The sequence below is a fragment of the Sceloporus occidentalis genome, unplaced genomic scaffold (assembly GCF_023333645.1).
Source record: "Sceloporus occidentalis isolate IW3139 unplaced genomic scaffold, rSceOcc1.0.p SCAF_4, whole genome shotgun sequence".
Classification (NCBI taxonomy): domain Eukaryota; kingdom Metazoa; phylum Chordata; class Lepidosauria; order Squamata; family Phrynosomatidae; genus Sceloporus; species Sceloporus occidentalis.
In genome coordinates this window covers 79,479,602-79,495,496 of record NW_028316984.1, presented here as the reverse complement: position 1 = coordinate 79,495,496, position 15,895 = coordinate 79,479,602, and the positions used below count along the sequence as shown (strand labels likewise).

Here is a 15,895-nt window from a genome sequence, read left to right as displayed (position 1 = left end):
AAAGGAGGTGACAGTAAGGAGGAAGATGTTACCCCCACCATTTCCTGATTTTTTATTTTCTTCTGCTCGGTTGATGTCTTCATTTTCTTCCAGTCCTTAATCTTTGCTTTTCCTTGCTCTCTGCTCTTCTGTGCATGTCAAAAGGTTCTGATTTCTTAGTAAAACTAAAAAGTGATGTTGTGACTTGCCCTTGAGCCTGCCAGTCTCACTGATGGCTTTTAGTTGTGCTGTGGTTCTGTTCTTTATAATGTCTCTTTTTCCCTCAGAGCCCATGCAAGACTGGATGACACCCATCTTGATGACAGAATGGCTCACTTTGATACAGAGTATCAGCGGTTGGAAGCCTCATACAATGACTCTCCTCCTGGAGAAGAGGATTTGATGGTTCACATTGCTGAGGGCAGCAAATGTGAGTGCAGTTGAACTCCTAGTCTTGGTGCCAACCAGCCAGCCATGCAGTGCTGAGGGTGCCTGTGTTTGATGAAAGGCTACTCTGATCAAGATGCTGAATACATGTATTTATTGAAAAACATTCTATTTATTGTCCTGCATGATCCTAAGCAAGTTTGCCCAGATGTAAATCCTCATAAATGTAATGGTGCTCCCTTTCAAATAAGTGTATTTAAGAATGCAGCTTGAATATGACTATGAGGTGTTCATCAAAGCTGGTCCCAAAGACCAGAGAGAAATACATATACTTTTCAACTCTCTTTAGGTATCAATTATCTAACTGGGGGTGATATCAGTAGGTCTGTCAGGCTAAGAAACTACCTCATACAGTTTTTTGGCTGGCTTCTCTCTATCTTATAAAACTGCTATGCTTAATTTTAGAATGTTATTGTTTATTTGTTTCATTCTATCTCTGTGTTGTAGCTCCCTGGCATCATATTGAGAATTTGGATCTCTTTTTCTCTCGTATATCCTTACCTGTGAAAGGACAAGAATGATTGCATCCCCGCTGTGGTTTGAGGGACAGGGCCTTAGTTGCGGCAAAGGTTCCTTCTAGTCTAAACTTCGGCTCAATCCAAAGACATTAACTTTGTAATTCCCAGACAGAAGAAAGAGGGTTTTTCCTCAGAGTAATGTAATAGACACACAGAAAAGCAGAATTCTTTTCCATATAAATTTGGGAGTATCCAGTACAGGTAGAGGGAATATGTGCCTTGGGAGGGACAATCTGCCTTGAACGTGACTTTTGTAGCCATTCTAGGAGACCCTGAACATCCAATTTTCCAAAGAGTTCAATTCATTTGGGGGCAGGTTTCCTTTTCCCGACAAACAACTCAAAATGCCCACAAATGTGACATTTTAGCTGTTCCACCACCACAAGAACTTACTTACCCCTTCCCCAAAATGCTAAAACTGGCCGAAAATGGCAATCTGTATGTAGAGGTGCAGATGCAGCCCCTCATCTAGATACAGTCTATGGAGTCTGTTTAGGCTTTACTGATAAGATGATAACAAAAGGTCTGCATGGAGGTTTATGGTATACCTTCCCAGTGGGATGTTTTTAAATCAAATAACTTCTTTATCTAACTAGTTGTTACTCAGCATGACAGATTGAACTAAGGGAGAGGGGTTCTTATGCAGACTTTGAGATGAGTCTCTGATGAAGCCGGGTGGGTGCTACAGCCAGTAGTCCAAATAATTTTCCTTGACTGTGAACTCCACGTTTATAACCTGCACCAGAAGAATGGCTTCACCTGTATGCTCATTAGTGAGATCTTTGAGTTAATGTGAGTATAAACTCTGTACCACTTTTTTGCAGCTAGGGTCTGTAAGATAGCATTCGCATCTTCCCATGGGCATTTTGTCAGACAGAGTGGAGAGGAGTCATAGTTTTTCATGGGAGCTGATGGCCGTTGTTCCTAATTCCCTGCCAGTCAGGTTAACAGGAAAATGAATTCTAGTTTTGTATATTTTTAATCCTGTAATAAAATACAAAATGTCTTGGGTATAAAAGATTCAGACATCTTGGTGTCTTCTGCTGGCTTAGATTGTTTGAAGATGTGAGGTAGCGGAGCATCTCTTCTTTCATGCTGCTTCATGATACATATTCTGTTTTCTCACAGGCAGTTCATTTTTGTTGTGGCCTTCACCACATTTCTCGTCAGCTGTGTTGACTATGATATTCTCTTTGCCAATAAACTGGTGAATCACAGCCAGCATTCCAGTGATCCAGTCAAGGTGACCTTGCCTGATGCCTTCCTGCCTCCCAATGAATGCAGTGCTAGGTAAAGTTCATAATCTCTATCCCATATTTAATTCAGTCCTGTGTTTGCCCACCTTAGAGAGGTTTAAAATCCAAGAAACCTTGTGGACATGAGAAGCCCTGTGCTTGGAAACGGGAGGGGTTTGTGGGTCATGCAGTAAGGGTAGCAGAGGAAATATGTTTACTGTCATAGCCCCCAAGCTGTGGAACGACTTGCTGGAGGTGATCCGTCTTATTACCACCTTAGATGCCTTTAAGAAGGCACTTAAGATGGATCTCTTCCAGCAGGCCTATCCACCCAATCTGTTAAAAGAGTTAGAAATATTCCACCTCTGTTTGTAATGATATGTATTTTAAATGACAATTTAGTCAATACATTGTATTGGTAATGGTATATTGTTTTATTGAGTGTATTTTATATGACATTGTAGTTTTAATCTTGTGATTGTTGTTTTTATTGTTGTAATCCCGCCTCGATCTGCAGGGAGAGGCAGGAAATATAAATTAAAAAAATATTATTTATTATTAAATAAGGGGTTGAAACATATTTGCAAAAACCTGTAATAACTGTAAGGTGCATGCTGTTCCATCCTTGCTGTGAGTCTGTCTCCCTCATAGGATTCAGGCCAATGGCTTTCTGCTCTCCATCCTGGTGATTGCGGGGGTCTTCTGGATCCATCGGCTGATCAAATTCATCTACAACATTTGTTGCTATTGGGAGATCCATTCTTTTTACATCAATGCGCTCAAGATTCCTATGGTAAGCTTTAATTCAAGGACAGTAGGTGTGCGTGGTCATATTCATATTCCATGCAAATAAAAAGGGATATTGACATCTAAGTGAAATATCACATCTCAAGGCAATACCAGAGATTTTGAAGTGAGAAAATCATTATACTTTTTGCAAACTTTATGGGAGCATGTGCATGACAACTGTTTTTGAGGACATTTGACCCAGCAATGTGGTTCTTGTCTTCTTTTCAAAGCACTGAGAAAACATCAGATAAGAACTGTTGGCTAGTAATTTCCATTCTCTCTACATAGTCTGGGTTTGCTTGCTTGTTTTTTGTCTCTTCTTGACCTTCTTACAGAGGTATGCAGTGCTGCCAATTTCTCCAGTTTAGTGCTAATCCCACAGATGCTCAGTGAAGCCCATTGGTCCTGCTTGCTTGAGTGGCAGGGCTGCTATGCTGTGCAGCTGCCATGCCTAGGTTTGCCAGAATCTGCTTCTGGGTTCTTGCCCAAAAGTGTTAGAGGCTATATTTCTGTGTTACGAATCCTGTTGTTTTCTTGCAGAAGTAGGGAAGATTTGCTCCACTGTATTTGAAAGGACCCCCCCCCCCAAAAAAAAAGCAAAATTAGTTTGCAGAACAGGAAAGCTCTCCGTGTATGTTTTTCTCTTGCTGTGCAGTATGAGTCAACAAGTCTAACCCTCCCCACGTATGTGGCCTATCTCTGCTTCATTGTACATTTTCTTGACTTGCAGTCTGCATCAGCCCTTGGTGTCACCCCCCCCCCTTCCAGTCTAAAAACTCATACAAATTAAAAATTATATCTTGAAGCCAAAAAAAAATACTATTTAGGTTTGGCTTGGTCTTTCTTTCTTTTTTCTATTTTTACAACACATTTGAAGGAATTATTTATGTTTTTCTCAACCTTTTTTGAAGCTAAATAGAGAACAGGGGAGAAGAACAACAGAGGCTTGTGGGAGCTCCTGGAAAGTTTACTGCGTAGTCTATTAAGAAAAGTTGTATATGCTGCATCCACACTGCAGAAATAATCCAGTTTGACACCACTTTAACTGCCATGGCTGAATGCTATTGAATTCTGGGAATTGTAGTTTTGTGTGACATTTAGTCTTTTCTGTCAGAGAGCTCTGGTGCCACAAGAAACTACAGTTCCCAGAATTCCATAGTGTTGAGCCATGGCAGTTAAAGTGGTGTCAAAGTGGATTATTTCTGCAGTGCAGATGCAGCCATAGTGAGATATTGTAATGAGGGAGGTCAGAAGGAAGATTGATAAGCATGGTGGATTGCTGTGAGGAAAACGTACTAGTATTACTGTGGCTTGAAGGTTGGATACGTTCCAGCAAGCAGTGAAGGAGAGGCTGTTATTCCAATGTCTTTGTCACCCTGATAACCCGACCATCCCTTTTTCTACCTACAGTCCAATTTGCCCTACTACACATGGCAGGAGGTACAGGCACGCATTGTGCAAATCCAGAAGGAACACCAGATCTGCATTCATAAGAAGGAGCTGACTGAGCTGGACATCTACCATCGCATCCTACGTTTCAAGAACTACATGGTAGCCATGGTGAACAAGTCACTACTGCCTGTGCGCTTCCACCTTCCTCTGCTGGGTGACACAGTCTTCTATACACGTGGCCTCAAGTACAACTTTGAGCTTATCTTTTTCTGGGGGCCAGGCTCCCTATTTGAAAATGAGTGGAGTCTTAAAACAGAGTATAAGCGAGGCAGCAACCGCTTGGAACTGGCTGATAAACTAGGCACCCGCATCCTTTGGATTGGCATTGCCAACTTCCTGCTCTGTCCACTTATCCTCATTTGGCAGATCCTCTATGCTTTCTTCAGCTACACAGAGATTCTTAAGAGAGAACCAGGCAGCCTGGGGGCTCGTTGTTGGTCCCTTTATGGCCGTTGCTATCTGCGACATTTCAACGAGTTGGACCATGAGTTACACTCACGGCTCAGCAAAGGCTACAAGCCAGCCTCAAAATATATGAATTGCTTCATTTCACCCTTGCTCACTGTTGTAGCCAAGAATGTGGCCTTCTTTGCTGGCTCCATCCTTGCTGTCCTCATTGCTCTCACAATTTATGATGAGGATGTGCTGGCTGTGGAACATGTCCTTACTACTGTCACAATCCTGGGTGTGGCTGTCACTGTCTGCAGGTGAGCAAAATCAGATGAGAAGAATCTTTCGTGCACTTTAGAAATCAGTGCTTTCTGTTTTGAGTGGCTGTCCAGTTTTGCAGCCACCATAGTTTCTTTCCCCAGTGCCATAAAACTTGATGCCATGCAGCTGAATGATAGTGGTACTATAAATGCTAAAGCAAGGTGCTTGAAGATTGGCTATTCTAAAAGAATCAGTCTCCATAAAGCCTCTAGAAAGTGCAGTCTGCTCCTAACCAAGGCATTTATTCCTGAAATGCTTTGTTTTAATGTATCCATCTGGGTTACAGCAAACAAGGGCTTGGAATCCTGTTGGTTTGTTCCAACTAGAGTAGACACAATGAATTAACTGTTGAATGTTGAGTCCACACATAAGTAAATTCAGTTGGTTCAGTGGGTCTTCTCTGATGAGGCATGACAACAGAATAGTTGTAAGTTGCAGAATAGGTACCAATTATTACTTGCCGTTACAAAGTGTCCCCCCCCCCCTTTTATTTTATTTTATTTTTTTGGGTGGTTGGCATGTGCCGTTTAAATTCATCTCAATACCAACCTCAGTAAATATAGCTCATAGTGGAATTAGGGGGCCTGAAATTGGCTCATAGGACAATGAAGTTTCCCAGCTATGCTTTAGAAATGGATGATCCTATGAAGGTTAGTTGAGTTGAAACTCATGGGTGATTATGGTCAACTGGGTATGGTTTATAATTCTGGCTGTGATGGTACCTTGGAGTCATTTTCACTATGACACCTGCATTGTGAGGGACTCTGGGATGCTGCAAGACGACATCTGGTATTTACAGAATGGCAATGCTTTGGATTTTTTTAAAAAATATATATATATTTTTGAGGGGGGAATTGTTCTGAGGTGATTCAGACTCTTGCATCAAAAGACAAGAAAGAATTAGGAGATTCAGCAAAACTGAAATATAGCATATAGAACACAAAGATGGGAATGATATAACTGGCCTATCTTTGGCCCGTTCTGCACGGGCAGAAAGTATGTGCCGCGCACGTACTAGGGTTAGAAAGGGGCGTCCTTTCTGGACGCCCCTAACCCTAGTACGCACCCAGTGTGTACAAAATGGCGGCGCCCATTCTACATGGGCGCCGCCATCTTGACGTCGTGGACGCCTAGCGTCCACACATCACACAGTGGAAATGATGTCATGAGTGCGGCATTGGCGCCTTGTGGCATCATTTCTGTGGAGCAAAAAGAAGCTGCTTTTAGCGGCTTCTTTTTGCTCCGCGAGGGAGCCCCGCGGTATGGAAGCTGCGACTCCCTCGCGGAGCAAGCGGAGGTGCCGGCAGACCGTCCTTTTTGGGCGGTCTGTAAAGGACCTTTGAAACTTTGTTATGTTGTGTCTTGATCAGCTTTGAAAATAAATCTGAGATTTTATAAATTACAGCATAAAGGTAATCCTGTTGATTACTTTATATTAGAGTGAGATAATCTCAGCTGGCTTCAACTCAGTGAAAATCTGCAGTTTGATAGTGATCTAAGAATCCATAATCTAGCAATGTTACTGACCTGTGAGAAATTTTTGAAGCAAGCATTGTATGCATGTTGTATAAACTTTTTATCAAAATATCATTTAATCTGAAAGATGGCTTGTGTATTCCAAACAAGGACCTAAGCAGGTACAAAAAGTGTAATATAGATTTGCTTTTCACTGCAGTGAATTACTTCAGTTAAAGTGACTGTGCAAATTCAGAACAATATGCTTGTCTGTGTGTCTGTCTTTTCATAAAGAGAGAACTCTGAGATGCTTAATTGAGACACATTCAAGGAGCATATGGCTACAAGTCACATTAGCTACCGACCTCCAGTACTAGGGGAAAATCCAGAATCTTCTGTATATTAGAATATTCTATATATTAAGAAATTAGTGGGAAATTGCTACTGCACTAATGCCATACTTACAGCCTTTCCAGAGGCATCTAGTTGGCTACTGCAGATACAGTAGGCCTCTAATGTGGCTTTTTCTCTGTTTTGTGACAAATTGTAAGGACATGCAGACTTTTTCAACACAATACGTTTTCGTCTGCTTGCTGTTATCTAGGGATGCAGATATTTTTTACATGTGTTTGTGTGTCCTCTCTGTCTTGCAGATCCTTCATCCCAGACCAGCACTTGGTATTCTGCCCAGAGCAGCTGCTCCGGGTGATTTTGGCACATATCCACTACATGCCTGACCACTGGCAAGGCAACGCCCATCGTTATGAGACCCGAGATGAATTTGCCCAGCTCTTCCAATACAAGGCGGTGAGGTGGGGTGGGTAGGGTGGAAGGGAGGGAGTTGCATCAATGCTATCTTTGGGGCTTAGACAGAGACCTTACATGTCAGTATTATTTCTTTGAAAGTTAGGAAGCTTCTCTGGAACAAAGGCAGCACTTGGAGTCCTGTCACAATAGTATGGCATTCAGTTTCTTGAAGTGAGTACCTTTGTCTCCCATACTCTAGGTGTTCATTTTGGAAGAGCTGCTTAGCCCTATTGTGACTCCCTTGATCCTCATCTTCTGTCTGAGGCCCAAAGCTCTGGAGATCATTGATTTCTTCCGCAACTTCACAGTGGAGGTGGTGGGGGTGGGAGACACCTGCTCCTTCGCCCAGATGGATGTGCGCCAGCATGGACACCCTGCAGTAGGTCACAGCAAAACTGGGACATTTGGGGGAGAGCTGGGGATTAGAGAAATAGCTGCATTTTTTACTTCATGTGAATGTCATATTTTCCATAGTCGAATGACAGGCTGTGAGATAGTGGCCACAGCATATGCAGACACGGAGCACAGACTTGAAGAAATCAAGCAGTAACATTTGGTTTATTTGAGGTGATGCGTGGCTAATTGCCTTCACATTTTTAGCTAGATTTTCATCAAAGAGTGGGGATGTCATTTCTTCCAGTACAGCATGAACAGTTGCTTTTTTTTGTTTTAGGACAGGTGAAGTTATTTTTTTTAAAAGGATGAAGTGTTGTAGGCATGTAGTACATAGGAAGTTCTTTATGACGTCACAAATTTGCAACTTTCACGCCTTATAAAAATAACGTCTTAGTGTTATGAAAAGTAATTGCCTAAATTAAATGAGAAATGATGGTATTTTATTGGTTTTATTTTTATTGGTACAGACTAGAGTTATTGAAGCAAGCATAACCTCTTCAGGAAAACTAACTTTTCTCTTTGCACCCCTGCCCACACTTGCAGTGGTAGATCACTTATACATGTTCCAGTGTCCAATCAGGTTTTGACCAGAGAAAGGATGAATAAGTCTGATGCTCAAATTAAATAAATGTTTCTATGGAGGTCTGTCCTTCCACTCAGTCTCTTATTGGAACATTGTGGACTCCTGATGGGAATCTGCCAAGCTGTATTAGTCTCAGTAACCTGGCGGACACATGTGGATCTTAGTGTGTTTGTCACCCTTTGAGTTTTTTGTTGTACATTTCAGTAAATATATATAATTGGATACATCTCATGGAGGCAGTGTGTTGTATCTTACAGTGGATGTCAGCTGGGAAGACGGAGGCTTCAATTTACCAGCAGGCTGAAGATGGCAAGACAGAGCTGTCCCTTATGCACTTTGCCATCACCAACCCACATTGGCAGCCTCCTCGGGAGAGCACAGCCTTCATCGGCTTGCTTAAGGAACGTGTGCATCGTGACAGCAGCCTGGCACTGGCCCAGCAGGCTGTACTCCCTGACAATACTCTCTTCACTTCCATCCAGTCACTGCAGTCAGAATCTGAGGTACCTACCAAGAAGGTGGAGGGAGTTTGCAAATGGCAGAATAGACTTAATCCTGGTCTGTTATGGAAGAGAGAAGCCAGGTGTTGAGTTGGTTTTATGTGATATCGTATTTTGTGTATTCCCTTGTGTGTCATGCCATGAGAGAGTAGGGGGTTGATATCTCTGCATAGGCCTCCATGTCAGTAAAGTGAGTACCAAAGGAAGGTAAAGAATTGCTAGGAAAGTTTTCTTTCTTCCACAAATGTGCTATTGCTACCTTGCCTCTTGTTGGTAAAGCTCAAAGCAGGAGTGGAGAACCTGTGCTCCTCCAAATGCTGAAGTACAGCTCCCATCTTTGATTGTTCATCATGCTGGCTGAGGTTAATGGAAGTTGGATACCACCAGCATCAGCATCATTCTCCACCTAAAACCTGATATCTCCACCTAAAGCCTCATATACTCAGATTATCTGGATCCATTTTCTTCTATTCATCTTCTATTTACAGAGACTTTTACATAGCATCTCGATAGTGATTAAAAAATTAATTCTCACTGCTATTTAGAAAGCATTCAAATTGCTTTGGGTTAAAACTTGATGAGCTGTCCTTGGGGATGTGAAAGATGTTAGAAGTACTCACTCCAGGCAAGGATGTAGTCAATTACACTATATCTTTGCCCTATAGTGTAGTTGGGTTGTGGTGGTACAGTATCATACCCTGAAATTAATAGGACTTACTTGTTCCTCCCTGACTTACATGCCCTTCTCTCCCTGCAGCCCCACAGCCTGATTGCCAATGTGATTGCAGGCTCCTCAGCCCTGGGCTACCAGGCAGTCCGTGATGCCCAGGCCTCAAGGCATCTCTCTGCTGTATCTGAGGTGGCATCTGCCCTGCGTTCTTTCTCTCCTCTTCAATCTGCTCACACAGCCCATGGGAGTGCCCATGCAGATGGTTCCCAGCTCCGGGGCCCTGGCACAATGATTGGCTCTGGGTAAGAAGCTGCCTGCTGTACAGAACTCCAGAAAAATGCCAAGGATCAAGCATCTCACTAGCACCGTAGCCAGAGTGCTTTGGGATCACTATCTTTCAGAGCCATGTTGTATTTGTAATGTTTTTTTCCCCAACAAGTGGGATACTCACTCTCATCAGTTCTGTTTAAAAGCCACAGCAAGAATCTCTTTATTACCACCCTTCCTCCTGCAGTCTGGGTAATGAGTGCATACATTCTTCACAACTGGAGCTGTAGTTGTAAGGCTATCCAGTTCAGCAAAATTTCACAAAAGACTTCTGTGATTCTGAATGTCTATGTTGGGGTCCCTTCCTTTTTCTATAGACATGATGTGGCTAGCATTATTCTTTCTACCTGATAAGAAGCTTTTGATTTCAGCATGTAGAGGTGGGATGGGGCATGGTGGGGTGGTTAGAGTCCTGAACACTGAAGAGTCCTTTCTAACCCTGCAATTTCTAATCTTTTCTCCATTCTGGCTGCAGGGCTGATGCGAGGACTGCTAGCTCTGGCAGCAGTGCATGGGAGGGTCAGCTTCAGAGCCTGATCCTTTCAGAATATGCTTCTACTGAGATGAGCCTGCATGCTCTCTACATGCATGAGGTGAGCTGAGCCCACAGAATCATACAGGCTTAGGCAATGATCCATGGAGGTCAATTAGACTCACAAAGATATGAAAGCCTGAATGATCCTAGCTTAGGAAATGATATAGATCTGTGTTGTCTGGTAAAAAAACAAACTGAACTCAGAACAAAGACCCAAGTTGAGTCTCAGATGCTGAGCAAAACAGAAGCAAGAGTCTGGCTTCCTAGGCCATAACTCATAGGAGTCCATGCATGGCTATACATTACATATTGAAGCTGAGAGAACATGGAATTAAATTTGAGGTATCAAGATATAACTAAGGGGCGGGACAGACCGTCCAAAAAGGACAGTCTCCTGGCGCCCAGCTGAGGCCCGCAGGGAAGCCACAGCCTCCAGACTGTGGGTCTTCCCTGCGGACCAAAAAGAACCTGCAAAAAGAGGGTTCTTCTTGTGGCGCCATTATGATGCTGCAGTGCGCCAATGGCGCACTCGTGACATCACAATGGTGCCGCAATGTGCACACGCTAGGCGCCCATCACATAATGATGGCAGTGCCCATCTGTACAGGGCACTGCCATTTTGATGCCCTTGTTACGTGCGAGGGGCATCTAGAAGCGCTGCCCCTTGCACGTGATAAGCACGCCCTGTCGCGCCCATCTGGACCAGGCCAAAGTTTTCCATGGCTGCAGGTGGAAAGATACAGAAGCCTGCATAGACCACACGAGGAATAGAAGCATGTGCAATTTATATTGTCTCCACTCCTGAATTGGGGTAACGAGCTATGTTGGTGGCACATAGAGTCTGAGTTGGTTGAGCCTGGCCCTAAAGGGTCTTATTAATTCACTCTGTCATCCACACAGTTACACAAACAGCATGCCCAGTTGGACCTAGAGCGGCATCTGTGGCACCGACAGGAGAGTGATGAAAGTGGTGAGAGTGCCCAAGAGGAGCCAGAGGCTCAGCGGAGCACCCCTGGCAGTAGCATTCCTCGTTCAGCCAGCTATCCTTTTGCTTCACCTCGTCAAGCTGGGGATGAAGCAGCTGCTCTGCAAGCAGGATTCCAGCGCCGGTATGGTGGAGTCTCAGGTGTGTATAAGAAGTCATGGTCCTTCTCTGTTCCTTGGTCAGGAAAAATCCTGCTCCATGCCCGACATTGCAGGGCTACTTAGGGAATGGGTTAGGGCCATGATGGTGAGCGTATGGCACGCGTGCAGTGGGTGGCACGCAATGCCATTTCGCCAGGCACAGGCCAAGAGAGGGGGGAACAGGCATGCACGTGCCTGTTCCTCCTCCTCCTCCCTGCCTTTTTTTTGCTTCCAGCTATCTGAGACAGCTGGAAGACAGAAAATGGCGCTGGGGAGAAGGAGCCAGAGGTGCGTGTCTCTGGCTCCTCCTCCCAGCCCTCTCCTGGCCTTCAGCTCCTGGAGACAGCTGGAAGCCAGGCAAAAGGTGGGGGGAGGAGCGATTGGTGAGTGCCAGTGGCTCCTCCCCAGGGACCTTTGCCAGCCTCCAACTGTCTCAGGAGAGGCAGCTGGGGGCAGGGAAAAGTCCGTGGGGAAGAGGGACGGGCACGTGCCCAGACCTCTTCTTTCCCACTTACCTTTCCCCTGCCGCAATGGGCTCCAGGGAGGCAACTTTTCCTTAGAGCTGTCTATTCTGAGGCTGACAGAAGGTTCCTTGCTATCTTTTCTGTTTCAATATTGAATTTACTATTCCCAGCAGTAGTAAAAGTAAGTCAGCATTGTTACATATGACATTCTAATTTAATGCATACTAGTCTTGAAGAATTCCCCAGTTTTTTTGCCTTTGCTGTTATTATGGAAGAAGGTACCGTTTACTTTGTGATTTGGGCTCTGTTTTAGTTTGTTAAAATTTATAAATGTTTCTTAAAGCAAGGGTTAAAGCCAAAAGTGGAAAGATGGTGTGTATCTTATTGGGTGTTCTTAGAGGAACAAATGTGGTTTGTACAGGTAGAAAGCTCCAAGATAAACAGTACCTTCAAAATATTTTTATTTTTAATGACACTACTTCTGTTATTTATTCCTGTTGACACTGCACTACTGTATCTCTGTTAGGCAGATGGCTGAAGAGACAGAGTAGACAGGATACCTCAAACAGACATGGAAAAAGCTGTTCTCATTTAACAGTCTACTGCTGCTTCTTTGATCACCTGCTTCTTTTTTTATCTGTCCTTACACAGATCCTGGTACAGTGAACAGAGCCCCCTCACACTTTGCTCGGCTGCCACTTGGAGGCTGGGCTGAGGATGGCCAAACTGCTCGACATCCAGAGCCTGTCCCAGAGGAGAGTTCAGAAGATGAATTGCCACCTCAGATTCACAAGGTATAGCTTGGTCCATACTTGAGCACTGGCAATAGATTGGTTGTGTGAACCATAGAATTTTTGGGACTTTTACTGGGTGGTATGTACTAGTACATACAAGGGACGCAGTGGCTCAAATGGTTAAGACACTGGCCTGTTGATTGTAGGATTGGCAAGTTGGCAGTTTGAGGCCCAGGTGCTGCATGATGAGGTGAGCTCCCATCACTAGTCCCAGCTTCTGCCAACCTAGCAGTTTGAAATCATGTTCTGTGCAATCATGCTGGCCACATGATCACAGAATAGTCTCTGACAACACTGGCTCTTCAGCTTAGTAATGGGGATGAGCACCACCCCCTATGGTCAGACACAATTTGACAACCCTGTCAACGGGGAATACCTTAACCTTTACTACCAGAAATGTCCCAACCAAGAATTGGTCCATAAATTAGTAGTTCTGAGTTTGGGAAGTCATGATTGGGCTTATCTAATTCAACATTTAACTACCTCTTCATAAGCAGATTAGATACATCAAACATATTACAATTACTTTTGACTAAAGTGTGCAAGAAAGAGGAAGAAAGTAAGGCAGACAAAGAAATCTAGAAGGAGAGTTGTGGACTAAGAGCGATGAAAGGAGGACCAAGAGATGTCCCAAACATAGCACACTCTGCCCAAGATCTTTATTTATTTCTGAAGCTTCAGTAGAGCAACTATGTGCAAAAGAAGTCTTCAGTTGAAAAGAGTCATCTCCTGGTTAAAAGTACCAATATCAATATATGCGTTTCTTGCTACTGCTTCACAATATGTACAGTGGGCCCTTGGTATCTGCTCAGGTTTAGTTCCAGGACCCCGCGTGGATGCTCAAGTCCCATTAAATACAATATCATAGTAAAATGGTGTTCCTTATATAAAATGGCAAAATCAAGGTTTGCTTTTTGGAATTGTATTTTTAATATTTTCAAGCCATAGATGATTGAATCTGTGGATAAAAAAAATCTGTGGACATAGAGGGCAAACTATACTAGTAAAAAGTTTCCTTTGGACAGCTCTTAAAGACAGGGGAAACTTGTTTTTCCTCTGTATCTGTTCATCCTGGACTTCAGTTGCTCTCACTTTCATTCACAAAATATAAAACATTGCTTAAAAAAGTAGTGAGATTTTCAGAATACTGAATTTCTTGTCACCAAAATTAGAGTGGTGTGTATATGCAGCTTTGTTCCTTTTGGCCGTGTCAGTCTTTTCTCCATGTGAATAACTTCCTCAATCTCCAACAGGTATAGCGATGAAGACTAACGATCCAATGAGGATTCAAAATTCTGGGCCTGCCTCTGATTACCTGGGTTTACCCTGCCCTACAAGGTATGGGTTGGCTCAGGTGTCCATGTCCTGGGCGTCAGTAACAGAAGGAGGAAGGTGTGAGGTCAGCAGTGCCTTTGTGGTAGGCAGAACTCTATCCAGATGTGCATCATGCCAGTGGCATGCAAGCTGAGCATAGGCTGGATGCGTGTGTGATTACATATATTTGTCCGTGTCTGCATATGTGTCGTCCATATTGGAGAATCATCTGAGACCCACACAGAATGCCACAGAGCACACAGGAGAGCAGAGAGGTTGGTGGATGCTCACCCTGCCTGAAATGTTCCAGAGTGGGAGGAGAACCTGCTGTATGGACCCTCATAAGAGGCAGGAAAAGCTGTCTCACTCTCCAGACTTGCAACATGATCAAAGATGCAATCAAGAGATAGATTTGGACTCAGGAAAAAAAAGGGCTGTGCGAGATTATTTTTGTAAGAGGAATGGGGCATAGGCTTCCTCCAGTGACAGAACCTGACTCAAATGAAGCTTTCCACAGACAAAAAGGAGGTGCATACCTTCTACCATTCACTCATGCATTTCAAAGCCAAGCCAGAAGGAACATCCCTATAGTGCCATCATTACTTAGGGCAGAATCTGCCTTCCTGTGGGCACAGTTGCACTGCACAGGGACACATTGCTTTCTTGTCCTTCTTTGCAGTATAAAGCACAATCTGACCAGATCCTAACTAGAAGGTTACTTGAACCAGTATTTGAAGTGACATAATTTAACATCCCACTTGCCAAATAATGCCAAGTCTGAAACCCTCCATCTCCAGGGAGATGGATCTGTTCTGTGGAAGCCCTTTGCTCGTGTTTTGTTCATACTGCTAGACTTAAAACAGAAAAGGAGACACTGCACCACATACTGCATGTGTGTGCATGAGAGATAGATAGAGGAGGGCAGTGATTGACTCTCCATCATCATGGTCTTTGAATATTTCTCAAATGCTTATACACTACAAATTGGTGCTGCCCACTTGTGATGCCCTCCTTTTGTACAGGTGCCTTGATGGTAAGTCTTACATTTCAAAATAAAATCTATCACTATATTACCTATTAGAGGAGCTTTGGAGTCTTACTGAAATAGTTGGACTTTCCACCCTGTTCAACAGAGCATCCATCCTTAAGACCTGGCTTCAGAAGTCTTGCAGATCCTAGTGCTTTCCCACCTTTATAAAAGAACACTATTCTGTCAGCTCCTGCACCACTCCTGCCCCAATTGCTCTCTGGCCCCAGGAGAGCAGCAGAGAATCTTGTGGCCTGCACAGTTTACATTACAATCTGTCCTTTCTGGGCAGCTAATAAAAACATCACAGGAAAGTTGGTCAAATCCAGCCAATCATTGCATGGGTTAATGTTAGCCCTCTTCAAGAACCATAGACCCCCCCCACCACCACCACATGTCTCTGTCTAATGTTAATGTAGTTCTCTCTAGGGCCAAAGTCAGAGCACTTCTGTTGTTTTACAATGAGTACTGCAACCTCCATCAGCCACTCGCCAAAACCACTGCTTAGTGTGGGAAAAGAGGTTTGCTGTCACAAATAAAACATGCATTCTTACTGTCTATGGGTATGAGTTAGGTTGTGCAGAGATCCCCATTACTATAGGCTGCCCATTGTTTTAGGAGCCCAGTATCCTGAAATTATTTTCCCTTGTCCTTTAAGAAAAATATTATATGTTCCCAGCAGCCAAAGTATTGTTTTCAACTAGTGGCTTACCATTGTTTGACAAAGAGATTCCATTGCAAGGACCAGTGCTATCTCTTTCCCCCAC

General features: G+C 43.7%; 1 protein-coding gene across 4 annotated transcripts; it reads left to right on the top strand.

Moving 5' to 3' along the window:
* The first annotated feature begins 269 nt into the window (after positions 1–269).
* ATG9A (autophagy related 9A) lies at positions 270–15,178 on the top strand. Of its 4 annotated transcripts, XM_089520442.1 has the most exons (13): positions 270–409; positions 874–917; positions 1,672–1,736; positions 2,073–2,234; positions 2,831–2,972; positions 4,379–5,127; positions 7,240–7,393; positions 7,593–7,772; positions 8,630–8,875; positions 9,630–9,844; positions 10,345–10,462; positions 11,305–11,530; positions 12,645–12,793. In XM_089520442.1, exons 1-13 carry the CDS (start codon positions 307–309, stop codon positions 12,791–12,793), a joined length of 2,553 nt encoding a protein of 850 aa, XP_089376568.1. In that variant the 5' UTR covers positions 270–306. The 4 variants fall into 4 exon arrangements, with proteins under 4 accessions (XP_089376568.1, XP_089376565.1, XP_089376564.1 ...); XM_089520438.1 differs by lacking the exons at positions 270–409; positions 874–917 and adding an exon at positions 14,041–15,178 and having other exon boundaries at positions 1,648–1,736; positions 12,645–12,787; XM_089520439.1 differs by lacking the exons at positions 270–409; positions 874–917; positions 7,593–7,772 and adding an exon at positions 14,041–15,178 and having other exon boundaries at positions 1,645–1,736; positions 12,645–12,787.
* The last annotated feature ends 717 nt before the right edge of the window (positions 15,179–15,895 follow it).